This window comes from Sphaeramia orbicularis, chromosome 4, assembly GCF_902148855.1.
Source record: "Sphaeramia orbicularis chromosome 4, fSphaOr1.1, whole genome shotgun sequence".
Lineage (NCBI taxonomy): Eukaryota > Metazoa > Chordata > Actinopteri > Kurtiformes > Apogonidae > Sphaeramia > Sphaeramia orbicularis.
In genome coordinates this window covers 2,636,646-2,663,439 of record NC_043960.1, presented here as the reverse complement: position 1 = coordinate 2,663,439, position 26,794 = coordinate 2,636,646, and the positions used below count along the sequence as shown (strand labels likewise).

General features: G+C 38.1%; 2 protein-coding genes across 6 annotated transcripts in view; both read right to left on the bottom strand.

Moving 5' to 3' along the window:
• csnk1g2b (casein kinase 1, gamma 2b) overlaps nt 1–17,251 on the bottom strand; it is a 51,812-nt gene extending 34,561 nt beyond the window's left edge. For 4 of the 5 annotated variants that reach the window (XM_030131902.1, XM_030131905.1, XM_030131904.1 and 1 more), the window contains exons 1-2: nt 17,105–17,251; nt 12,474–13,271 (exon numbers count right to left, since the gene is read on the bottom strand). In XM_030131902.1, the coding sequence (XP_029987762.1) occupies nt 12,474–12,701 (228 nt within the window). In that variant the 5' untranslated portion in view covers nt 12,702–13,271; nt 17,105–17,251. Of the gene's footprint in view, nt 1–12,473; nt 13,272–16,845; nt 16,973–17,104 lie in introns of those variants that run through there. The other variant, XM_030131903.1, reaches the window with a different exon arrangement.
• A 1,340-nt stretch (nt 17,252–18,591) lies between these two features.
• On the bottom strand, nt 18,592–26,236 carry dmbx2 (diencephalon/mesencephalon homeobox 2). The gene is made up of 4 exons (XM_030132589.1): nt 26,202–26,236; nt 23,660–23,841; nt 22,007–22,182; nt 18,592–19,456 (listed from the first exon to the last, which is right to left on the bottom strand). Exons 2-4 carry the CDS (start codon nt 23,832–23,834, stop codon nt 18,944–18,946), a joined length of 864 nt encoding a protein of 287 aa, XP_029988449.1. The 5' UTR covers nt 23,835–23,841; nt 26,202–26,236; the 3' UTR covers nt 18,592–18,943.
• Nucleotides 26,237–26,794: the final 558 nt, after the last annotated feature.

The following is a 26,794-nucleotide window of genomic DNA, read 5'->3' as shown; positions in this document are numbered from 1 at the left end:
ACCAGGTCAAAAAAACCCCTGTAGATTTAAATGCTTGCTTACTCACAACATTAGGATTATTTGAAAAACTTTAGGGTTCACTTTCAGTGTTGTCTTGTTTGTACAACTTCCCTGGTCTGGAGGCTTTGGTTACACTGTATGGTGTCATGCAGAGAGCAGCATTTGGCCCTGTGTGCTGGCCTGTGTCCAGGGCAGCTGACCCGCAGGCCAGAAGGGCCCTTCCCTGTCTGACCTGCTGCTACACTAACCTCTCCACCTCAGCTGTTCACACTGCAGCGTCTCTCTGTCTCTCTGGGTTAAAGCACCAGTGTTCCCTTGACTGCTGGTGTCGTTGGGCAGAAATTAAATTAATTATCTTTCAATGTATCATTAGCCTCATAGCATAATTGCCCATGTCATATTTTTGGCCAAATTATGATATCTGTGTTACTTTACTCTCCAAACACTGCTACTTCATTTTACGCAGATATCACAATTTAACCAAAAATAGGACTTATGCTACATTATGAGGCTAACCATATTGTAATTCAAGTGTTATAACATGAGACAAGAATTCCACCCCCTCCTGTGGACAAAACGTTTCGGCTAATCATAAGTGTTTTCACACAGCCGGGGATAAATATGCAATTGATCATTCATAATTTCATTTTCTAGAATTGCAGATTTGATTTGGACTAAAGGGAGAGAGCTGCACAGGGAAGGTGTGTGTTTAAGTTTGTTTTTTTTTTCCTTCTGATTTGGCTCCTGCAGCTTTAATACATCTGAAAACACAGGTTCTTTTGTATGGAAACAACACCAAACCCTCTTTTGATATTAATTAGGTACTCCAACAAGAGTCATAGCTGCTGTATTCTGAACAAGTGATAACGTTTCCCTGGCTTACTCAGTGTAGAGAATTTAATGAGCCTTGATGAGGTAGTGTGCCATGACACTGGCTAGAGCTCGAGCAGACAATCAATACAGTAATACATCCTGTCTACTCTCTGCCACCAGCATTGTAATATAATCTGTTACAATGATGCAGCTGAGGTGTATCAGCCCTTTGAACTGCTCTTATTTCTGTTGGTTTCGGCTTTTCTCAGTCTGAATAAGTGAATGTGTAATAACACATTTTGTGTTAGAAAGCTCAGACTGTACATCTCACCTATGTATAAAGAAACATAGGCAACATATTGTGTTTGTGTCACAATACACCTATCAAATGATATTAATAGAAAATCTGGTTGTGTAACAGTATATATACTTTGAAACCTGAACTTCACAGACATTTTTGTTATTTACAGTTAGTTACTGGGCTATGTGATATGGGGACCGTGTGACGAGGGAAAAACATCTATTGTTTTGGATTATGGTATAGGGTTTATTTCACTGTGTTGCAATTTAATCACACTGTTGACTGCAATATTTTTGTCATTTGGACAGTCATAAATACTTCCACATGGCATGGATGCAGCCAAGAAATGTGCATAAAAGCAACAGAAACATGGAGAACAGTGGATGTAACATAGATTAAAGCTGTATAGTTTGTTACTTGTTTAATTAAAAATTAGGTTTTAAATAAAAGGAGAAATATAATCCAGGATGACAGAAGGCGTTTTAATTGTTGGGTATACAATTCAGTCAGAATGGAATAGAAAAAAACAACAGGACCAAGGGTTCTGTAGTCCAACGGCATATTTAAAGCCATTAATTGACATTTGTTTGACCTTTCAAGGTTAAAGGTCATGGCACCAAATGAAAGCCCATATGTGACTTCCTGTCTATTGCCAATAGTAATTACATCAATATCTTCAACTGTTTTGAAGTTATAGCACTTTGACATGTTTCCTATTATAAACCAATGGGGATTTATAAAATTCAAAAAATTCATAAAAAAATTCAAAATTCACATTTTTCAATTCTTTGAACTTGGTAGACCTTACCCCAAAGAACCTCTACCATGAACTTCTGAATTGATTCTGGCTGACTGTTTTGGAGAAGTTTCTAGAAATCTGGACATAGATAACTTTGGGTTTGACCTTTCAAGGTCAGTCAAGGGCAAAGGTCATGGCACTAAATGAAAGCCCATATGTGACTTCCTATCTATTGCCAATAGTAATTATGTCAATATCTTGAACTGTTTTCAAGTTACAGCACTTTGAAATATATCCCATTAAAAACCACATGTTCCAGAACAAATATCAAGTCATTCTGACTGACGGTTTAGGAGAAGAAGATTCTTGAAAAACTGTTTACAGATGGACAACAACTGATACCAATAGTCCATCAAACCCTTCAGGCCATCGGACTAAAAATAACCCTTCATTTTATCTAAACAATGTATTCACTGAACTACTTTTTCACTATTGACAGAAAACAGGACGAGCAACAAATGAGGATCGGCACTACCAGAACCACCGATCAGACACCCCCATGTCTGTATGCACTATCAGAGGAGAGTCAACAGTAAATAAACAGTGATAATAAACTTAGACCAGTCACTGTTTACAGCGGAAATGCACATAGAGATTTGTTGATATTAGAGGGTCCAGTAAATGCTGCTATAGTGGGATCAAATCCTGGGAATGGGTGTGAAATGAAATGCTCTGCGCCATTTCAAGGATCTCTCATGGAGTAAAACACTTGAAGCTATACAAATATATGATTATGTCATCACGGATTAGGCAGTGGTTTCTGCATTTTAACCTGCGGTTGCCGCTATACGCTTGTGCAGATAGAGCAAGCCATCAGCACCACACAAAGTCCTCTTCCTGGGATTAACCAACTCTGCATATGATGTCATCTGGGCTAAATCTGATCTCCTCTCCCACACAGCTGAGAAAGATCAGAAATGACCTCTGGAACTGGATGGAGTAAGTGCTGTCAAAAGAAGGCAAAAATGAAAACTCCACATGGATGGAATCAGTAGGACATGAAACAAGACACAAGTACAATGCAGACATGGAGTATCGGTAGAACATTAGAGCCTGAAGGCATGCAGCACAGCCACAATCTACTAAAAAATGAAGTTACACATATAAAACAAATAAACCCTCCAGCATGTAAACAAAGAATGTTCCCACTTGTTTAACCTCGGCCTGCCACAGTTATTACATAATCCCCTGATCATGATTATTTGAGCTGGCCACGTTCATTTTGACCTGCTTAACAAACAGCTGGATTACACTTACAGAAAAGCCATTTTCCCACTTTGAGGTCTGACTGGCGCTTTTAATCAAGCCATCTCATCTCCATTTTCAACTATTGTGTAATGGCACCAACTATTTATCTCCAAGTACCTGTCCTCGATGACACTGCTGATTTGGATTATTGGTAACCGTCACTGAGTAGGTTTACATTCATGTTATTATAAATCCACTCTGACAATATTCTGAATTTGACAGGTGCCATATAAAGAGCATATTCTGTTTAGATACTCTGGACAGGCCTTTTCTCCTAATACAGGGTTTTAAAATTAAAACACACTGGATATTAGAGCTGCAACCGATTAATTGACTAGGTGCTTGAAGCCAATGCAAAAATTCCCGATTCGATTAATCAACTCGAATTGATTGAAGGGAGATGTTCTATTGCAGTTTTTCTGAATTGAAGCTTCTTTGTGCGTCACAATAAGCGTCCATGTGAAACACAACAGTGGAACCAATGTTTAACAGCAGAGAAATGAAGGAAACAAAGCTTTGATTCAGGAGGATTGTGGGTGAATGATTTTTTTGGATCACTTTGAGTCGATTAATCAGTTGCAGCTCTACTGGATATACTGACATTATGCCAGTTTTATGAGGATCCTTTGGAAAATGAATCTAACATACCACACACAGCCCATGTTTACGGTGAGTTGGAGTAAAGACAAAGGAAGTCTGGAGGCTACAAAGGAAGTCCAGTCAGCCATTTCCAGTCAGACAGAGAAACCCAATGATAGAGGACATTGACAGGTTGATGGATATTACCAAATAACAAAAAAAAATACTTTTTCCTGAAAGTGTTTGAAGGACTTAGAGATGGAGTAGAGGCCACACACTGGACCATCTAACACTAATGGCAACTTTTTTTTCATTTTTTTATTTATTTATTTTTTTTAAATTGGAATATGCATAGAGGCATGTGAACAGGAATATCAGTGGAACAGTGATTTTGTTCGTAATGCTGACCTGTTATTAGGACTTCTGTCTTTTTCCAAATGCTTTGTGCATCTAAAATGGAGTAGTCATTACATATTTGCGCTAACAGGGTTTGTAGATGTAAGTTATCAATTATGACATACTGCCCCCAAGTATTTTTAATTTTTTTTTTTTTTTTTTTTTGCAAAGATTAAAAAGGCGCAACCTGTAACATTTCTGCTGGAGACATTAACAGATTCAATGTTAACACCAATGGTAGGTGCCATATCTCCTACTAAACCCTTATTATTCTTGTACTTTAATGATCTACAACACCCTTTTAACTATATCAGCATTGTAGAACCACGGTTAATACGAATCAGAATACTTAAAATCAGTAAAACATTATTTTTTCGGTCATTTTAGTTTATGTATTGGCAGTATGTCTATTTTTAATCACAGTCGGTGATGTAATGCAACACATTAATAAACATCTGTCTTGTTTATGTCCTGAGAAGCTGAAGTCCACCATGACATTCAGAGTGTGGATATGTATGTCTATGTGTGTCACGTCCGGGGGAACAGACCCAACATTATACACAAGGCCCAGAATAGACGGTGACCTTTGCTTGACTCCCAGTAAACCATTTCACAATATGCAACTGGCAGTGTGACTCATCTTGTCTTCGACCACTTCAAATGTCAACACAGAGCGCCGTTACTCTCCTGGTCATATGGATAATATAGACCTTTTTTGCCGACTGTGGGACCCAAAACAAGTGAAGGGGATGTAGAGTTTTATGAGTGGTGTGTAGTTTTGTTTGTTTTTTTTCGGTCGGCCTTTATGATCAGAGGTGTCTACGGTTGGGTGGTGGTGTTGAGCAGCGAGGGGTGGTGTCGGAGAGCAACAGCTGGCCGGTGTCCAGCACTTCTCATGTTTCAACTCAGATTTAACACACCCAGATGGAGCCATCAGCTGCCCCCAAAACCTGGTGTAATAAATGGACACCACTTAAATCAGCTAGAATTAGTTCACTCGTGTATTTTAGAGATTTTTTTTTTTTTTTGGGTAGATAAGTGGAGAGAGGAAACTGTGGCCTTTCCATATACCAGTCAGAATTATCGTGATGATTCAGGGCTGATGACTAATTTCATCATGTTCAATGTTAAAATGCCAGTGAGATAGGTGTGATGCAGCAAAATGATTTGAGAGATTAACATTAGGACAATTAATGCATCGTGTTATCCCATTGTCAACACTTGAAATGGCATAGAAAACAGTGTATCAAACCTAGGCTGTATGTCCATGAATATGATCCGCCTCTTTACATTTATCAAACCTGCTGTCATTTTGAATGAATATGGATGGTGTTTATAAGAGAAAAGGAAATCCAGTTTGGTTAGCATGCCAGGTTTCAATATTTCTTTCAGCTACAACACAAATATAAAACTATGGCTTCCTTCTTTGGTACACCAGTGAATGTCTGTGTACATTTTTAAATGTGCTGAAGTCAGCGGTTAGTGGCAGAGGAAGGCAACACAATGTTACCAGTGACCTACACAGTCATGGGAAGTTCCATTCACATGAACCCAAGAGGCAAGTCTCCTTTGTCATTTAATGGAGGAGTGAGGCGTGGCAAGTACAATGTACTATATTGTTGACTCCTTGATTTGTTTAACTTTGAGCCTGCCTTTCTCTAATATAAATCATTCTGTTTGGTCTTGACATGGATTAGTAGTAATACTCTAAGTGTAGCCATTAAATAAAAGACCACTGATACATTCTACTCTGGTCTAGTTGTTTGTGCAGCAAATATCATGTACTGGACCTGAGCATCAAACAACACAGTGGTTAAAGCAGGGGTTTCCAACCTTTTTTGGCTTGTGACCCTATTATAACATCACAAATTTCTGGCAACCCCAGACATTCAAAATGGAGACTTTTTTTTTTGCTCATATTTACTTGTTTTTGATCATGTAATAGTTTCCTATACTATGTTGCCAATACATGTTAATTTTAGTTGACATTTAGTCTATGTAATGTATATTATTATGGACGGAGGCAGTAAAGCCAGGTGTAGATTACTGCACAAAGTAAGAATTTTATTTTCCTTGGTCAGGATATGTACAGTCAGTCCAGCTTGTATTTACAAGGAGGACAATTAATACTGAACAAACAAGAACTCAAACTATGAATTATGAAAGAGCTGCAGCATCTGAAACTGACCACAATGAACATTTGACAGATAAACAGTACCACAGTGCTGCAGTTTCAGCTTCACAGTTTGTCATGTCTTTTATGTATCGTGATTGTGTCTCTCAATTCACCATATATTTTTTATTAGTACGTTGCTTTTTCTTTTTTTTTTTTAAAACATTTTTATCAATTACTAGAAATTCCAGGCAACCCCACATGGGGTCTTGACCCCAAGGTTGAAAAACACTGGGTTAAAGTGCAGTCTTTACACTTTGCAGCAAGTATGGTGTTTACTGAATTAAATAAATGACACTTTACTTGACTCCAATCCAAATAAGCATATGTCTCATGTATTGATAATTGGTATGACTGCATAAAACAAGTGATGGAGAACAAACATTCCATATTATCACAAAAGATATTGCTCCTTCTACTGAAACCAGTCATTAACATCATTTAAACAAAGTTCAGTAAGACCCAGTCCTAGATTATTAGTTACATTAATATCCTCAAATGTCATAACCCTAAGAATACTATTTATCTTAATCTATGATGCTCGAGGGAAGGTTGTAATGCAGCAGATTTTCATTTCTTACATGCTATAAAGCAGTTTCAGTTCTAACTTTAAACTTTGCCTTTTCATCTTGTAAAGCAAACCCTCAGGCCTGTGGTCAATTTGGGTTCTGTGTGCTCCTCAAATAACCATTATTTGATCCTGGTTTAGTTACTGCAGCCCTGGGTTACATCTTAAATAATGATAGTGTACAGTAAGTTAAGACAGAATACTGCAATGTAAATTCTTAGCAGTCACAGGAATCTAATTTATCACGAAAAAGGTCAAACAAATACCTTTGCCAATCTAGAAATGAACACGATCTACGTGACATCAGAAATAAATAAACTGTCATGAACCAGAAGGTATAATTACACAATTACACATTACCATAGGCCCACACCCTGCATCATACTCAAACCATGTTTTTGTGTCGTCATGATTTGAGCTCACGCATTTCTGCAGAAAGACACTAGCCCTATTCTTACTGCTCCTCTGAAGTCACTAATATTAAGACTCAAACCCTGCAGATTTTACGACTGCCACTAAATCATCCTCAAAACCACAATGCGTTTCTGTGTGGCTGTACTGTTTTGGTGCAGGCTATAGATTCATTAGAGGATTAGCCAGTGACTAAAGGTAGACTTTTACATGCTGTTGACATCCAAGGATTTATTCATTCAGGCTGTTCAGCATGCTCTGCGGAGTGCCCAAGCAGGGCAGGGAAGAACTTAAATCGTCAAAATGTCACTTTAATTCCAGCCAAACATGCTGATGGAGCTTTTGTTCCTTCACAGTTTTTCGACAACTGCCTCATGGCGAGCTGGTGTAAGCTGCTGAGTTAGACTGCAACAAGAGCTGCTTATCATGCTTCAGTGGGAACAGACAAGAGGGCTGGATGCAACACCTCACATTTCCCTCCGAGTATCACGACTGACCAGATCTGTGAGTGGATTCATGCACACAAACTGCCTTATTCTTATGCCTCTGCATCAGTGACTCAGCCAGAGAAAACAAAAAGTCTGCCAGGGACATCCATCCACCCCCCACATATAAAATATGTACCATAAGGTGCAGGTGTGCTCTCTGAAAGTGATACACAACAGCAGCAAGACTGTCAGATTATTGATTCATTCTTAAACACAACTGCAGCGTAGGCCATGGAAGCTGTGTGTAATGACAGAAAAAACAGCATTTGTTTCCTATTATGCCATCATCAGCACTATCTATTGCTTGTGTAATTGTCACAAATCTCAGTGTATGGCAATATACTTGGAGCATGAACACAGGCAACACAAATATGGACGACAGTGAATGCAAAAGTTAAAACTAGGACCTAAAAGAGGCACTACTCTGCCATGGACATAATTACAGTATTGAGTTTTTGGTCTCTCTCTCATATATATATATATATATATATATATATATATATATATATATATATATATATATATATATAGTAACTCTCAGACAAATATGGCTTTTATTTACCCTATTCATATTGTATATATAATTTACAATTTGTTAAACACTTGACATTTTTAATAAAATAAGACATATCACATGAGATTTGTCAAGCATATAAATAAAAATGTAATAGGAAATAGAAATTTTCCGCTATAAATGCATTGAGCTTGGAGAAGAAGTGCTGTACTGTATATGATATGATATGTATCATTATCTAGACATAAGATTTTGATCATATCTCACAGCTAAAAGCATGAACATCAGTACACTACATACATTTGTAAACGATCCAGATCATAATTCCAAATAAACGTGAATACTGCCATATGTCACCTGTCATTACAGCTATTACACAATGACACTTTGTGTTTTGAATAGTTCCCTGCTTGTCACTTTCAGCTAGGAAATTTTCCTATGTAAAAAAAAAACCCAAAACAAAATGTATGACTATCAATCAGAATAACAAAAACATGCAGTCCACTACAATTCAGAATAATGCAACCAAAGCATTTTTTTTTCATCTGCGTAAACAGCTTTGTTCAGAAGGAGACAGCACAGAGAGCAGAAAAGCAGACAACAGTCAGGACTTTCGTTTTGTAGCTCGGCCAAGTCACGGAATTAACTCTAATTAGCTTCAGTTGATAAAATCCTCTTGTCATTTCAGTTGGATAATTGATGGCTGCAGGATGAGAATGACAGGCTGGGACTCCCATATTATGATTGGGTGACGAGTCTTAAATCTATTCTTGTATTGACCAAGGAACTCCAACATACAGTTAAACATAACATGCTCACACTTGAAAACCCTCAGCCTTCAGTCCACGCCAAAGTTTTTCCACATACGGACAGACAGACGACGAAACGATGACAATACCCTGCGGCGAGGGCCGAGGGTAGAAAACTGCTCTGTATGTACACAGCTGGGAGACAATACAGAGTATGCCTGATGACAGGAGCTACTGAGAGACAATGTTGTGTTGAATATGTCTCAACACTTGAAATTATTTAATCATTCTCCTGCCATGTTTGACATATCCCTCGGGTATGCATCTGACTCATTACCATTAACTCAATGTTAGCTTTGCTGATGTCACTTTGAAACTTCTTGGTTAATGACAGATCAACGACATGAAAAATAGGCTACAATGAAACACAAAATGCACCTGAGGCAACTGCAGTGATGGCTGTAAGAGGGCGCAGATGACCTTGATGAGACATAAGAGGAAAGTATGAAGATAGCGTGTGTGTTCACAACATGAAAACAGCACAAGAGAGTGACGTCTAAAACCTGTGGGGCAAACAGTTAAAGAGGATTTGATGGTCAGTTTCTCAGTGGACAGTTATGTCACAGTCACAGGTGAGAGTACATAAGGCCAGGGCAATGCTACTGACATAACAAAGACTATCTAAATGGACTCGACAGGCAGCCGTCTTTACGGTAAATGTTGACGGTGAGCGGATATTAGATGGTGGTGTTTCTTTAAGACACTGGGATCTCCACTTGGGAGCAAAGGCTGCAGTGTAGCAGTGGCTATATGGTCCTGCCACCATCACACAGGCGTTTGTCAGTGTGAGAAAGCATCCAGCTGAACCAAAGACTGAACCACTGTGTGTCGACAAGACCTAGTAACAAAGACGACCTTTCAGCACTTAGCAGTTTCCCCCTTCTCTCTCGCTTTTTTGCTGTAACGTTCACAGCAGTTGGAGACCTATTGGCAGAGAATGCAGTGCATTGGTCAGCCCTGCATCTATATCTCTGCCATCACATGATGGAGCGGGGTGACACTGGCATTCACCTTTGTCCCAGGTGCTGGCAGGCGGCGACTAATCGGCCAAGTCTGAAAATCAGCACAGAGAAACCAGCTCCATACTCAGAAATCACTACAAGCCGTCCTTCACACCTTCACATGTAATCACTCCAAATGTACCCCAAAGCAAAGAAAAAACATATCCTACTAGTTTTTACCAGTCAGAAAACAACTCCAACCAGTCCCAAGGTAATAATTAACATGATGCGTCAGTTTTATTGAGAGCAACAGTTGATCAGTTAAGAACATGTACATTTTAACAACCAGGGGAACACTGATAACTCGGAATTTAACATGTGAATCATTGAGTTCATGTATGAACTTCAGCAACAACATAAAACTTGATAATCTGACCTTGTATTTATGAAGACTGACCAAAACAGGCCATATGAAGATGTCAAATTCGACTCATAATAAGTAAATTCACTGAAAAAGAACTGGTTGATGAAAAATATTTAATATACTTTATAAATCACTGCTGCATTAAATGTAAAATTCAGTTGAAACAACGTGAATAACACAACTTTACCATATTCATTGCACTTTAAATTCAACAGGTTCTACCTAAAAATGTCAACATTTGTTAGTGAAAAGACAAAAAGGAGACACTACTCTTGCCAAGCATGTGTTAGCAGGTGTTCGAGGATAACAGGGCTGTTATTTGTTTTAGCGCACGAGGAAGAGCTCAGTAACAGCCTCTGACGAAACAGACGCCTAACTGGACAGACAGTGACATTCACTGGGTTACCCCAGGGAGCACGGACGGACAGAAACACGTGGACAGACAACTGTGCTGGAGTCTGGGTTAGCCCTCGAGAAGCCGTTTAGTGTTCAGACTCAAAACTATTTAACTTAATAAAAAAAAAAAATTCCCTGGTTCATGTTAAAAATACGGACCCAACAGGATTATTTTACACATTAGAGACTCTGAAAATAAAATCGACAGCAACAAAACATGAGTCAGTGGCAAAAATTTGGATTTATAAATTAAATCCTAAATAGGGCCTACTATTAGCTGGGCTTTGTTGAGCTTGTTAACACCATTAACTCACTTCCTCTTCTTACCATTATATATCTAGATAAATGCTGGGTCCAGTGGGGATTCACGGAACAGTGTTGTGACCCTAATGCCAGGTCCAGATATAGCTAGACACCATGGGGATAAAAATACCAAAACAGATGGGAGGGTTCACAGGCGAAGAGGAGCGGCAACAAGCACAACTTAAGATTTGGAAGAAGAGGAGAACTGCAATTACAGCTGTTTGCTAACCTCTGCCTTCTATGTGGTTAGCAAAGCCTTCAGTGGATGCCCGTTCAGAGATAATGACCTCCCTGAGAGATACAAATGTAAGGATAATCATACACAGAGCTGTGTGGCTGTGGTGGAGATGACGCCGAGCCCCCAGCGGCTTCAGCATGACGATTTACTAAACCAGAGTCTGTCAGAGGAAAAATAAGATCTTCCAGTGGTCAAAGTGCTGGAAGCGGCAACACATTTAATATCGAAAGGAGAAAAAAAAAAAAAACGGAATAGAAGAGCTGTAGAGGAAATGGTTGAGCTGCTCACTAACTGACTGGCCTAGAATCTAACAATCAGAAAACAAACAGGCCTTGACATTTCATGTGGTTTTTTCACAGCCTGGCTGAATGCTGCTGCACCGGTGGCTTTGAGGAAAAAAAAAAAGTTCATGCTGACACAAAACAAAAAGACTCAGTAAATTATTGATTGCTCATAAGGCCTAGAGTGAGGTTATTGGGAGGGAGAGATTCCACACAATATTAGTCTCCTGAGGAAAATGTAGAATAGGTGTATAGGAAGTTTGAAAATGTGGTTTTTTTTTTTGTTTGTTTTTCACAAAGAATTGCACCTACTTTTAACAACATAAAGCTCACTCCAGAACACCTTCAAGTAAATTACAAAACATTTTACCTGAGTCTTCAAAATGTAGAAAATTATGCTGCATCAGATGTATTTTAGTACATTTTTTTCTTCTTCAAACAAGACTGGATTATAGTTAAGATTAGATTAGACTAATATCAGTCATATTCTTCTTTCCCTGTTTGATAAAGATAAGAAGAGCACGGTTCACTCATTAACAGCAAATAGTACCATGTTTGAGAAGGAGTGGGGTAGAGGTTACATCCTGTGTCTGCCTTTTCTGAGGTCAAACAGTGACTTACACATTGCCATAAAATTACCACATTTCCTATGCAAAACAAAAAGCGCACTAACATCATTTAAACCAAGTAGTGATGCAGGCAGATTAGAACTATTCCTGGTGCTTTGTGAGCAGGTGTTGCAAGATGTTTTTACACCACCCCTGCAATCTCAGGGGAGAGACAATACTTACCAATTTGATGGCCACATATTCGTTAGTATAGAGATTTTTTCCCAGCCGCAGCTCTCCAAAGTTCCCACAGCCGATTTTTTTACCAACACGAAAGTTTGGGCCAACCATAAGAACTCCAGAATTGGTCCCTGAACTCCGGCCCCCATGTCCAGTCCTGCTGCCTGCCGTCTTAGACATCTTTTTCCCTTCCTCTGCTTCTCCCTTTCCCCCTCTCTTGTCAAAATCCATAAGCTTGTGATACCCTGGCCTCTCCACGGTTATTCTCCAGCCATGCAAACCATAGAAACTCCAATAACGCCAGCAGAGTATGCTTTAGTAAGGGGGGAGGGAGGCAAATCTTTCAGGAGAAAGGTGTTGCTGAAAATGGGCAATGACTCGGAAGACACTTTAAATGAGCTGAAACTACAGCTGAAGTGCCTGCTGTGTCTATCAGGCAGGTTCTTCTGCTGAGTGCTTCCCTTTTTGTCTTCTTCCTTGTTTGTCAGAGAGGCTCCAGTCAAGTGGGTTTCTCCAGCGCCGGACCTAGTCTTCCATGTCCCCGCCTGAAGAATAGGCAGGTTGTGCTAGGATGCGACCACAGATGTATATACAATACTCGTCATAAAAAGCCACTCCGAAGCCCAGCTACTGCGTCCACAAGGCCACTTGGGAACATCTCCTGGAGAGCCTCTTCCCCTCTGGTCAGCCTTCAGTGACACAGTGGACACTCTCCATGTTGTAGGGCCACGGCAGAGGAGGCAACCCAGAGTCCGCAGGAGAGACGCAGGTAACCAGGAGACCCAGATGGCGGCTGGATATCTGCAAAAGCACCACAGAGAAATCAGTCTATAAGCATCAACGGCATTCAACAGCACAGAGGATGTGTCTGATCTCCATATCCAATATATAGTGGACTATATTTCCTGTACATCATTCAATCTGAGTGTGTGAATTTATCCACTATGTAGAGTTTGGGTTGAAAAATGTGCACCAAGTAGCAATTGTGATTATTATAATTACAGTTACTGTTGCATTTCATTTTGGTAATGTTACCTTTGCTGGAAACTGTACCAAACAAGTATGTTCGACTATGATTTGTAAGCCAAGACATCTCTGTAGCACTACAATACTTTATAATGGTTGTTGTGCTCCAGCAATGTGGATAACAAACTTGGCCATAATGCGGTTTCAGCTGATTGTTTAGCCCTCTATAATGCCCTGAATGAAAATCAGTGTCCACAATCTCAATTTACTGCTCACTAGGTTTAGTGATAATTACACAGGGAATAGTGAGATAATTAACTATTACATTAAGTGCATCTTCTGGTTTATAAATGGAGAAACAAGTATAGGTTGTCAAGTATAACAAGTCGGAATACCACACAAGTAATAAAAACACCTGTAGAGTTGCATGCTCTAGACAATAAATCTGTAGAGACAGCAGTATTAAGCCTATCAATCCAAAATGTCTGTGTCTGGGAAAGATCTTTTGAACCCCTCTGATGAGGTCCATTTTTTCAAAGCCAGCGTCATATTGTTACATAGCGTTGGTTGTAGTCTCAATGTAATTGCATGTCCAAATTTCATGGATGATTTGTGCATCTTCAGGCACAAAAAAATAGATGAAAAACATGTTCACTATGTTCTCTCCTTGTAAATGAGATTAATCCTCCAGTGGCTGGCTCACTCTACGCGCAATGAAAGAAACTGTCAAATATCAAACAGGCAAAATCTGTGAAGAAATTAATGAGAGCCAAAAATAATGGAAAAAGTAGTAGCTCAATTGGGTTCTGTCGCTATATTACTTCATGCCCATTAGAAGATTAAAAATTTCAGAGCAAAAATTTCAAACCTTTTAGTTGAAGATCAAATTATGCCTACTGTGGCTGTTCTTTACTACAGCTGAAATGAGATCTCGCATCAGACCGGCACAAGACAAATTCAATAAAGCAATCAATAAGAGCAGAAATATTCCACAGTGAACGGTGGAGAAGAAAAGGCCCATTTTACAATTAAACATATTTTTAAAAGCCTTAAACAGACTTACTGAAGAAGATCGCAATTACAGATTTTAGATACCCGAAAATACAATAGAGCTCATCATCTTCTAAAAAGTTTCAGCTTCAGTCCTCCTACTTGTGGAGGTGTATACATTTCATAAAAGTTCAGGCAAAAGGAATCATGCACAATACTGCAAATACAAATGGAACAGAGATGTGACAAGCATCAATATATCAGAATAAGTCATAAACCATTATGGAAACAATGCAACGCCCAAACTACGTCGATAACAACCATAATTTTAACTTTCACTGGCGGCGATATTTGACCAGCTTTTGGCAAACAGTCACATTTAGACATCGCTGCCCAAGATAGCTTCTGTAACCCCTCTACATCCATGATCTAAGATATGAATGGTGCGGAGGAGAGCAGGTATAATGCAGCACTTGTTATGGGCAGCTACTCTTTCCTATGGAAAGGCACTTACATGGATCAATGACCACTGTAATGCCTCATCCCATCATAAAGTCTGCATCATAAGGAGACATAACATTGGATGGACTTGACACAATCTCGTGTACAGCTAGTTCAACTGTATCTACCAATCACAGGACTACAATACACGATCAAGCTGGAGGAAACTGGAAACTATTACTAGGTTTTATGGAACAAACTGAGAAAAGCACTGTTTATTTGATAAATAACATATAAAATGTTACTGTGATGTAATATTAATCCATTTTATACAAAACTGACAAGAGGGGACAAAAGCTATTTTCACATACCACTACCTACTGAAGTCTAAATCATTCTGAGGTGTATAAATAAACAATGACATAGCCCATAAAGCCAATATATGTATTTGCTCCATAAGCTCACCGGAGAAAAAGGAAAACGTTTCGAAGTACGTATGCTGTCAGCTATTCTCCTGTCATCTCTTCCCCTGCAGAAAGAAGCATGGCAGTACATTGAGTAGGAAAGAAGCTGCTGCTAACCTACCTGGTCACGAGATTCAAAGGTACAATGAACTGGTGGATGAAAGTTAATAGAGCCTGTCAAATGATCACAGCAACTGCAGCAATGGTGAAGTGCACTGTGGTAAGCACTTCTACCATCAAGGTGACCCAAAAAAAACCTGGCACATACATTTAAAATGGATGCAATACTGTTTGTAACCAAGAAATGTCGTAGATCTTTGTGGAAAACAACACAGATCTAAATGACGTACTTTCTCAGTTAACTTTTGCAAACAATGGCAAGATGTCTAGACTTACTCAATTCAGGAAGTTGAGATTGTTTATCAAGTCAGCTGTCAGGTGGTAAAAAGCATACTATGTGAGAAGACTTACCATGAAAAACGGATCTTAAAACACTCATGAATATGTCTGTTATGTCCCTGGTGAAAATCTTGAGTTTGAGGCTATAAATGTCAGCCTGCTACAGGGTTAGTCAATACAGCTAGCTGGCTCAATGTAACGCGGCATTAAACAATTAAATGGCTCTAGTATTCATCCAACTGCTAACAAATAGTCTCAATTTGTCTAAAACCAACAGTGCCACACTTGGTTTTTCAATTTTCCGCCGGTTAAGATACGGAATATGTGTTTACTTGCCTTTAAGTCCATGCTAGCCTACGTTATCATTTAACGTTCCCAGTGCTAGCTGGCTAATGAATAACGTTAGTGTTTGGCAGCTGTCATTTAGCATTAGTTTCGGGTGATCCCACGTACGCGTTTCTATGCTTCGTAGAGGGTTTCGGTACGAGATGAGAATCCAAAAACAGTTTCTTACATTAGGAAAGCCTGGCGATACGTGTCTGCAGAAAACCTAGCGCTAACAGAAGACTGACGTTAGCTGGTTCGGTAGACAAGGCCAGATACTCTTCAGCTATCTGGACGTCAGTTAAATCCAGTTAGCCTCGTATATTTCAATCGCAGTCAGTGCATTTCGGTTAATCCATCCTCCTCTTCTGTATGAACGCAGCGACAACCCTCAGTTTGAGTAAAATAGATGTTCCATCCTGCGCCGAAGCTGAGAGAGCCCACATCTAAATGGAGCTAACACAGCTAGCACTTACCAAAAAACACCGTTTCTTCTGGCCCAATGCCTGATTAAAAAACAGCTAATGACTTAACGTTAGCAAAATCTATCAACAAGATCGTACCATATGCTCACAACAAATGCCAACTGTTAGCGAATTAGCGTTAGTGCAAATTGAACAATACGAAGCAGGACAGAGCATAAAATATTCATTGATTGACATTCTCCAAGCTACATTAACCTGGGCACTTACTAAATGCTTAATAACTGACAAATAACAACATCCCCAGCGACACTGAAACTAATGCCATCGAGTGGAATAATGGTACGATCAAAGACTTCATTGTTTCACCTGAGAGGATCCTTTTGGCTTCAAATTCCAGCTAAAACGTTAGCCATTATCCTGGCCACTGCCGGGCAACTCCTTAATCCTAAACAAGCGACTGCAACCCAACGGCAGCCTGGGCTCTCTTACCGCTTAGCTTACAAGTTAGCCACTTAGCAAGCTAGCACACGAAACATTAGCAAGAGCGTTAATACAACATACGGAGACGGATATCCTCTAAAAACATCTGCGGAGGAATTTCTACCGCCGACAGGAAGCTTGTTACCTTTAAATGTTAGTTATCGGAAGGCAGTCGATCTCATGGTTCTTCCGTCGCCCGTATCTTTTTCATTTCTCTTGTCCTCAAGTTGCTATGATTTTACTGTTGTCTCTTTAAGCCTCCCTCGGCTGCCGATACCCAGGCACAGCGTCACGTTGGCTCTCAGCACAGCGCTACGTCGAAAAAGTGACGCAGCCGTTTAGTGAATAGCAAAAAGCATGACGTGTGCGTAGTGACTATAAACTGGTCATTGTGGTTAAAAAAAATGTATACTTTTTTTATTATTATTATTAACTATTCCTGTCAAAATATTGAGAAAATCGAACAAAAACCTGGTAAACATCATATAGCCTAATACTTATTAATGTTATTATTATTGGAGCAGTGATGTGTCTTGGGGTCTTTTTGAACTTCTGCTCCACAACATAATATTTCCACAAGAGGCAAATATTGTGTTTTTACTCGGTTAGATTTGTCTGACAGCTGCATTATCTTTTACTATTCCGATTATTTATCAACGTAAGGATGAAGTGTTCCTTTATGGGCTTGATTTTAGGTTTTCCTCATTCTTAAGCTGAACAAACCTGAAAAAATCCTCTTGGATTCATTGGATCTCTTTTCTAAGTTCATAAAAAGTTGTGGTTTTTTGTTTTTTTTGTTTTTTTTTCTAAATACCTGGCTGTCACAAAACTGTAACTTGACTGCAGAAATATGATGATCAGATAGAATATGATGCATTACTTTAGATTAAATCACCATTAGTATATAAAATAGTTCAAATGAGCTCAGACTGTAACACCTGCAGCAGTAAAATGAATCAAAAGCATCATATCTAATAGTCCAACACCAACCATTGTACTGCAAAGTGACATTTACTTTACATACTTGTAATAGTTCATAATACTATATTCAGGAATTAAGTTTTGCATGTATTGTATCAGTACTTTTTCTCAAGGAAAGTATCTGTTTCCATCAAAAAAAAAAAACTAACTTAGAAATCAGGTAGTTGGAAATCCAACAAAAAAAACATAATTTGTTACATCGTATGTTGCTGTAAATAAAAAGTATTGCTGGTTTGTTCAATTGTCAGAAAATAATGGTTTTGATAAACTATATGTTGCCCTTTTTTAGTATTCAGACATGTACAGACTATAAAGTTGACTTTGGTTTCATGGTTTCAATCATTACTATAATATTATTGGTCATGTTTTTTCAAATATTGGTCTATTTTATGTTTATATGGTGCTGTCTTTTACGCATTACATGTGAAAAGTTTCGGCCCAATTTGCTGTAGCTTGAAATAAGATGGACAAGACATTTAATCTAACTATATTCTGCAGATTGATTGAAATGTTTTGTCTTATAAAAACATTCAAACAATGACCTTAATAGACAGTGGAATGAGTTAGAAAGATGTTGAAGTACTTTGTAACCACAATAAACACACTTCAATCATATAAACTTCATAGAACCAGGATTAAAAAAGTAAATGCTGAGGAACAAATGGTTTTATTTCATATTACTATGCTGCAGTCACACATGTCTCTGTCATTGTTACTGACAGTGTAGTAAAACCTTATACAGTGATTATAATGCTGAAGACTGAACCTGCTTAAAACTATAATGGAAAAAATTAAGCAGATCGGCTAGATAAGTGAAAATGTGTCTACTACAAATATTTATCAAAAAAAGTGACTGTACAGATTTAGATTCCAGGCATTTGATAAAACTGTGTGAACACAGATGCATGTTTGATGTTTCCAGGTGTCAGTTTTATGTATGAAAGTGTTCTTCCTTTCAGGTGTCCAGTGTTTTGGTCCATCTGTCAGGTGTGTCAGTCTGCAGTTATAGTCCCAGGTGAGGGAAAGGCACTGCTTTATTGGAGGAGGCGGTCTGAATGGAGAGGCTGCAGTTTTTAGTCACTAATGACGGAGGGACCCCCAGGACAGATCTGTGCTGTTGGACGAAGGGCCAGAACACAGGGGGGAGGGCGACAGGTGGGTGAGGCGGGTGGGTGAAGCTGTCCCCCGTCACAAAGGGGAAAAGCGGCGGGGAGTGTAGTCCGAGGCGGCACTGTGAGACCTCAGAGTCCGAATGAGGGGTCGGGGGGGTGAGCTTCTGGCTTTTCCCTGTAGTGAGAGGAGGATGAGGATGAGGAGGAAGATGAGGAGGTGGAGGCGAAGGGTCGAGGGTGCTGTCGTTGCAGGATGTGGTGACGTCCCGTTTGTCTTCTGTCTTGACTTCCTCCTGTCCCGCTTTACTACTGCGATGCGGCGCCTCCTCTAAACCCTGGTCTCCGGACAGAGGGGAGCACTTCTGGCCTTTACGAAACTTTGCCCTCCTGTTCTTAAACCACACCTAGATAAGACACAGCAGCCGTTAGAGGCAGTCACATGGCAGATAGGAAACCCTGAACTTTCCATCACCAGAGACCTTAAACTGAAATTAATCTTTACAAGTAGAGAAAAAGTTTTATAGGGTGATAAAGTGCAGACAGAGCTGTAATGATTAATCGATTAGTTGTTGACTATCAAGCTAATTAACAACTTTATTGATACCTGTAGGAGCTATTTGTCCATTCAGTTTTTTGTTCAAAGTTAATTCACTTTTTTGTTTAATAGTTTAGTATTTTTTGTTAATAGTTTATTTTTGATTGTTTGCTTTTTTGTTTGTTTAATACTTTGGAATCTATTTTTTTTTTTTTGACTTTCATGATTATTGCTTTCATTCTTTAGTATTTTTGTTTTGTTTTTCTTATTGGTTTAGACCGTGGGCACCTGGGCAAAAACAGACAGCACCAAGGGAGACCAGCATGCACCTGGGCGGGCCTATGGTTTTTTACCAGTCAGTCAGTCAGTCAGTCAGTCAGTCAGTCAGTCAGTCAGGATGAGCAGGAGAGGCACCAAATAGGCCTTAATTGTTATTTGCCTGCAAAACCTGAGAATACAACAGCTGAAATACATCTATGGCAGGGGTGTCCAATCCTGGTCCTCGAGGGCCGGTATCCTGCATGTTTCAGATGTTTCCCTCTTCCAGCACACCTGACAGTCGTTATCAGTCTTCTGCAGAGCTGGATGATAGGCTTATCATGTGAACCAGGTGTGTTTTGCAGAGGGACACATCCAAAACATGCAGGACAGCAGCCCTCGAGGACCAGGACTGGACACCCCTGACCTATGGTATGGACACTGTGTTTTTGACTACACAATCCACAAACCCATGGTGCATTATTTAATTAATTAATTAATTCATTCATTCATTCATTCATTCATTATCTGAACCCGCTTTATCCTCACTAGGGTCACGGGGTCTCCTGGAGCCTATCCCAGCCACTTACAGGCGAAGGCGGGGTTCACCCTGGACATTTCACCAGTTCATCACAGACTGAACATAAAGAGACAAACAATCATTCTCACATTCACACCTATGGTCTATTTAGATTAACCAATTAACCTATCAGTTAGGTGATAGGTTATTTATCTATATTTTTTAAATGTATTTATTTGCACATACAAATATAAAATAAGATAAATACACAGGGTACAAAAATGTGCAGGTGAGGTCAGAAACCTGAAAGGCTTATAGAATGACTTAACCTTGACCTGGCTGTAATTTAAACCAAATAAAAGAATGTCATTTGGATTCCTTCCATGAAGTAGAGGGAATAAATAAAAATGACATAAAAGTAAGAAAAGATGGTTAAATGTCTATAAACATCATTTCTTTCAATAATATAAAGAGTAAAAATGAATTAATAATAATGTAAAAAGAAATGAATAATAATCATCTAGTGGTAATTGGAGTCATGTTAAAGTCTTCAGTTCAGTCACTTTTAAGTTGGTTTAAATTTGATGACAAATACTCACTACAATAACTGATATTTACTTTATGGTGTTTTTCCTCTTCTATTACAGTAACTGAATATCTTTCCTCTTGTGGACTGAAACAGACATCATCTTGGGGTTTGGGAAACTGTTTTTAACCATTTTCTGAAATTTTATAGACCAAAAAAGCAATAAACAAAGTGAAAATATAGTCAATAGATCAATAAACAATCAAAATAGTCATAGGTTGCAGCCCTGTAGCTTGAAGAAAGCTACTCAAGACATTTAATCTACCTATACTATATACTTCAGACTGGTTGAAATGTGTTGTCTTATCAAAACGTTACACCTACATTTTGACAGACATTGGAATGATGTCTGTCAAGAAAGCTCTAAAGCTATGAAAGTACTTTGTAATCACAAAAAACATAGACATAATTGTGAATTGCAGTAGTAAATGTACAAATATTGCAGCACATGGCAACAAAAATGAAAAATAAATAAATAAATACTACAGACAGAACAAATGCAAATAGGGATATGTGGTGTAAACAGCACGATACACAGCAACAAAGAGGAAAATGCTGAATTATACATAAAATTAAAATAATTGCAAAAAATAAAGTGGGAATATTATGATAAGAGAACATAAATAAGTTGAAATGACTGTTTATAAGTTTAAAAAATACAGTTTAGTAAGCATATCTATTAGTGCTTTTACTATTTATTATAATTTATTTGTATTTTTATGGTGTGGAATTCCACACATCATCTCAATGCACTTTATATAGTTCGCAAGCATCACAATAAATCCCTAAAGTGGGGTGTCTTATCATTGTGAAATCATGTTTTTCAGAGTCACAGTCATTTATTATAAGATTTCTTGTTGTCAGCCAGTTTTTCTTTACTTTTCTCTCTTAAATGGATGTTATAAGGATCCAAAGATGCAGTTTGAGTTCATTTCAGTTGTCTTTAAAGAGCCCAGTATCATGAAAACAACGGGCTTTAATATGTGTACAGTGTCCAACACCCTGTGCCCTTTGACCTTTGGTTCAGTTGAGGTAAAACAACTCCATAATCCCACCTGAATGCGAGCCTCGGGCAGGTTGATGCACAGCGCCAGCCTCTCCCTCATGCCCACGTCCGGGTACTGGGTCTGCTGGAAGGCTTTCTCCAACGCCTGCAGCTGGGACACGGTGAACGCCGTCCGGCTGCGACGCTGCTTCTGCTGGTTCCCGTAACGAGCCTCTAGAATGAGCTCTGGAAATGAAGACGACAGAACAAACCAGCGAGTTCAACAAGAAATCCAGCTGTGACTTTACAGATATTTCTGTTCTGATTTTGATGTGAATATGAAGGAACTTTGGCCAAAACTACTTTAGATTTTAGACTCAACTGCAAAAAGCTCTTTCAAAGTTCTTATTTTATTTTATTTTTTAACCAAAATAACACTTGAAGCTTAGTATTATCTGTATATATTATCATATCCTTTCTTTTTATTTAAATCTTTTTGTTGTTTGGTTTTATTGTTATATTCTAAATAAACAAACAAACAAACAAACAAACAAACAATATTACAACACACATACCAGATAAATATACAGTCTATCTATTGGAGGCATTAAAAAAATACAATTAATGCAAGTGTAAAAGCTCCAACACTCAATTAAATAAAACTCCTGAATTCAGAATTTGCTGCTAAAATCTACAAATACAGCCCATTTAATAGGACCAGGATGTAGATTTGTTATCTATTACGACAATAATACAAGAAAATATGCAAAAATGTCCATAAGAGTTATTATTAGGTTATTCGTAGTAATTAAATTGGTCACAAAGTAACATTTCTAATTTCTATTTACACTTTTTCTTTTTCATGCAGTACAATAAAATTAAACAAAAGTAAAATACAAGAGTAAATGCTCTGTTACTGCATTACATCAAACTTCTGAATTCAGAATTTGCAACTAAAATGTATAAATCAAACCTATTCAATGATGACCAGGAAGTAGATTTGTAATTTATTACAACAAAAAGAATAAAAGTAATGTGCAAGAGAAAATGTTTCATTGCATCAAACTCTTGATTTCAGAATTTCACTGAATTCTTAAAAATACAGATGATAATGTAAATAAAAGCATCATGTTCAATATCCTCCAGTGACCCAGCAATGCATTTTGCTTTATTTATAAACTTTTTTTTTTTTTTTTTTTAAATAATAATAAAAATAAAAAATGCTGTTCACTGCAAAGGATATTCCATAATTAAAAAAAAAAAAAAAAAATCTATCTGGAAAAAAAAAAAGAAAAAAAGCTACATCATGTTGTTTCCAGGACAATCATTTAATGTAAAAAAAACAAAAACAAAAACAGGCAAACAAACAAACAAAAAAGGCAAAACTTTTCCTTTCCTGGGTCTCAGGAGGAGTAATATCTATCTAATTGGTTTGATTTATAACATTATCGATGACAGTGCAGGTACTTGTTGAGATAAAGCATCTGAAAAGTCATTAAATGTGGAAATATATGTGTATTAATGTCATTAAAGTTATTTACATATAGTGTCTGTAAAATTCCATCAGGATCAGCATTAAATTACTTTCAGCATAAAAAAAACTTTCCCACATGTTGGATCTTTTTTTTTTTTTTTTTCACTGTAAGAAGTTGAATGTTAAAAACAGAAGACTGTATGGCTCAGACTGATGGGACCCCTCTGACCCCTCAGAACCAGGACCCACCTGCCAGCCGCTCCGCCACAGACAGGGTGTGCGCGGCGGGGCCAGGGCCCGGGCCCGCGGGGTAAACATGGTACTGCTCCGCCATCTGGTGGTGGAGGTCGAACAGCATGGAGTTGAGCCCGGGGACGGGGAAGGCAGCTGCACCGGAGGCACCGCAGAAATTCAACGAGTTCATCCTCAGTCTGTGGATGAAGTTCAGTCCAAACTGAAAACCTGTTCCAGAATACAACTGTTGAAGCCACAAGGACCCAGAGGGACATGTGTGGCATTTATAAATGAATTTATGTCTACATTTAGTTATATTTATCACCATTTATTGTAATATATAACATCATCATCATCATCATCATCATCATCATCATCATAATAATAATAATAGTAGTATGTATAACTCATCTCAGCTGCATTAATTTAATAGTACTTTTAAGTATATTTTTTACAACAAAATATTCATATTTTCTATTTGTTTAACCATTCAATAAAGGATTTTTACTTCTTCTTTTTTTAAAAAACAGATTTACAGGTATTGTGAGTCAATGTTTAATGTTAATTTTGATGAATTTTATCACATTTTCTTAACCCATAAGGACCCAGTGTTACTTTTATGACAATTCCCAAATAATTTTTTTCTCCACATTTTACCTTCCTTCAGTGATTTATCACCATTTATTGTAATATTATCCTCTGTATTTGTTGTTGTTGTTGTTGTTGTTTGTTTGTTTGTTTGTTTGTTTGTTTGTTTGTTTGTTTGTTTTTTACAGCCAAAATCCAGTACTTTCCAACATTTAATTTACTGATCATGTGGATATTCATAAAAGCTCAGAATTAAGTTGAGGATTATATGAAAAATAGAGAAAACTGAAGAAAAAGTGGCATTTTCAACACATATATCATGAACTGAACATAACCCCAGTGTGTCCATCCACTGTCACTGATCCAACTCCATGGGTTTTACTGGTGAATCACTGTTGTAGAAGATGACGGTGTTTCCATGGTAACTACAGAGCCTCTGAACGTCCAAATGGGTCATATCTGATGACCATGAAAAGATGACAAACTGTATTTTACACCAATTATTTACATGGATTAATGGATCAATGGGGATTAAACAGTTTCTATCAGTAGATGGTGGATGTTTGGGTCTTTATGGGTTAATAGGAGAGAAAAACACCCAGTAAAGGATCCACATTAGTGTAATTAGCAGCTAAAATGTGTAAATCCAGTTAATTAAATGAAGACCAGGAGGTAGATTTGCTTTTTATTAGAACAATTTCACAGGAAAACACAGAGAAATGTTATTATTAACCCATAAAAACCCAAACAGCTACTGATCTAAACTGTTTAATACCTGTGGATCCACTAATCCTATTAATCCATGTAAATAATTGGTGTAAAATACAGTTTATCGTCTTTTCATGGTCATCAGATATGACCCATTTGGACGTTCAGAGGCTCCGTAGTTACCATGGAAACACCGTCATCTTCTACAACATTGATTCACCAGTAAAACCCATGGAGTTGGATCAGTGACAGTGGATGGAAACACTGGGGTTATGTTCAGTTTATGAGAGATTTATGGAAAATGTCACTTTTTCTTTAGTTTTTTTTTTTTCAGTTTCTGCTTTAATAACCTTTGAATTTACTCTGAGCTTTAATGAACATCAACATGACCTTTGAGTTAAATATATGAAAATTACTCATTTACACTAAAAAAAAACTAAATACAGAGGATAATACCATAATAAATGCTGATAGATCACTTAAGGAAGGTAAAATGTAGAGGAAACACAATTTTAAAGTAACACTGGGTTCTTATGGGTTAAGAAAATGTGATAGAATTCCTCAAACTTAACATTAAACATTATTAACTCACAATACCTGCCAATCTGTTTAAAAAGAAGAAGAAGAAGAAGAAGAAGAAGAAGAAGAAGAAGAAGAAGAAGAAGAAGAAGAAGAAGAAGAAGAAGAAGAAGAAGTAAAAATCCTTTACTGAACTGGTTAAACAAGTAGAAAATATGGATAAATATGTGATAGAATTCCTCAAACTTAACATTAAACATTGTTAGACTCACAGTACCTGTAAATCTGTGAACAAACTGTAAAAATCCTTTTCTGAATTGGTTAAACAAGAAGGAAATATGGATGTTTTGGTGTAAAAAACAAACAAACTTAAAAATACTATTAAATGAATGCAGCTGAGATGACTTGTACAGATTATTATTATTATTATTATTATTATTATTATTATTATTATTATTATTATTATTATTATTATTATCATTATTGAAATGTCTGTTTAATTAATGCATCCATCTCTTTTAGGTAAAATAGAGTGACAAAGTCATTTGGGAAGTGCCTCGTTAAAGTCCGTTTGGACTTGGACCTGGGTGTGCACTTGGTCTTCTTTTTACGCCTGCGTAATTTGAAGTATTTCACCTGAAATGTCAGATTAATCCAATCCTCCATTCTCACACATTCTCATTAGATCAGCAGATTGTTCTTCTTCGCATATATTTCTTGTCGTGTTTTCTTCCTTGTTTACCTGAGATCCAGATCCAGATCTAGAGCCGGAGCAGGAACAGGAGATCCAGGTGCGTCCCCCGTGCATTAGTCCAGTGTTTCCTCCTGGAGTGTTGGGGCCTTGTATCCTCACACAGCAGCAGCTCTTTGTCACGGCACGGATCTAATTCTCTGAAAAATATTCTCACCCACGACTATTTAAGTAGCATTTACCCAGGCTCCCCTGAACCATTAGCCAATAGAAAGAAAGGCATTAGCCGGGATTAGGTGGGATGAGGGAAGAGAGGGGGGGTGCAAGGAGCTCAAGTTTTTGAAACTATTGAACTTGAGAGATTTATGCCAAGGATCCCCCTACAAGCCAGCGTTTCATTCCCTCCCGTTAAAACAATTAAAACAATGTGGTGGGCTAATCTCCCAGGCAGGACAGATTCAAAGAACAGCCTTGGATTGTCCTCCTCCTCGGCCCTTTCTTCTCCTCTGCTGCTGCTTTGGACAGTCTTCTCTCAGAGGGGGTTTCTCTGAGGGGCTTGTTTTGCTAACAGCCACCATATTTTGCCTATAAACTGTCACTATGTGAAGTTAATCTACCCCTGCCCATTCACTACTATTTCTGAA

Bases quoted from the DNA above. Each gene is read 5' to 3' on its own strand.
- dmbx2 (XM_030132589.1), bottom strand. From the start codon at position 23,834: ATGAACTCGTTGAATTTCTGCGGTGCCTCCGGTGCAGCTGCCTTCCCC. The intron at 22,183-23,659 runs GTGGGTCCTGGT...CTTCATTTCCAG, and splicing joins TGTGGCGGAGCGGCTGGCAG to AGCTCATTCTAGAGGCTCGT. The intron at 19,457-22,006 runs GTGGGATTATGG...TGTCTTATCTAG, and splicing joins TGCCCGAGGCTCGCATTCAG to GTGTGGTTTAAGAACAGGAG.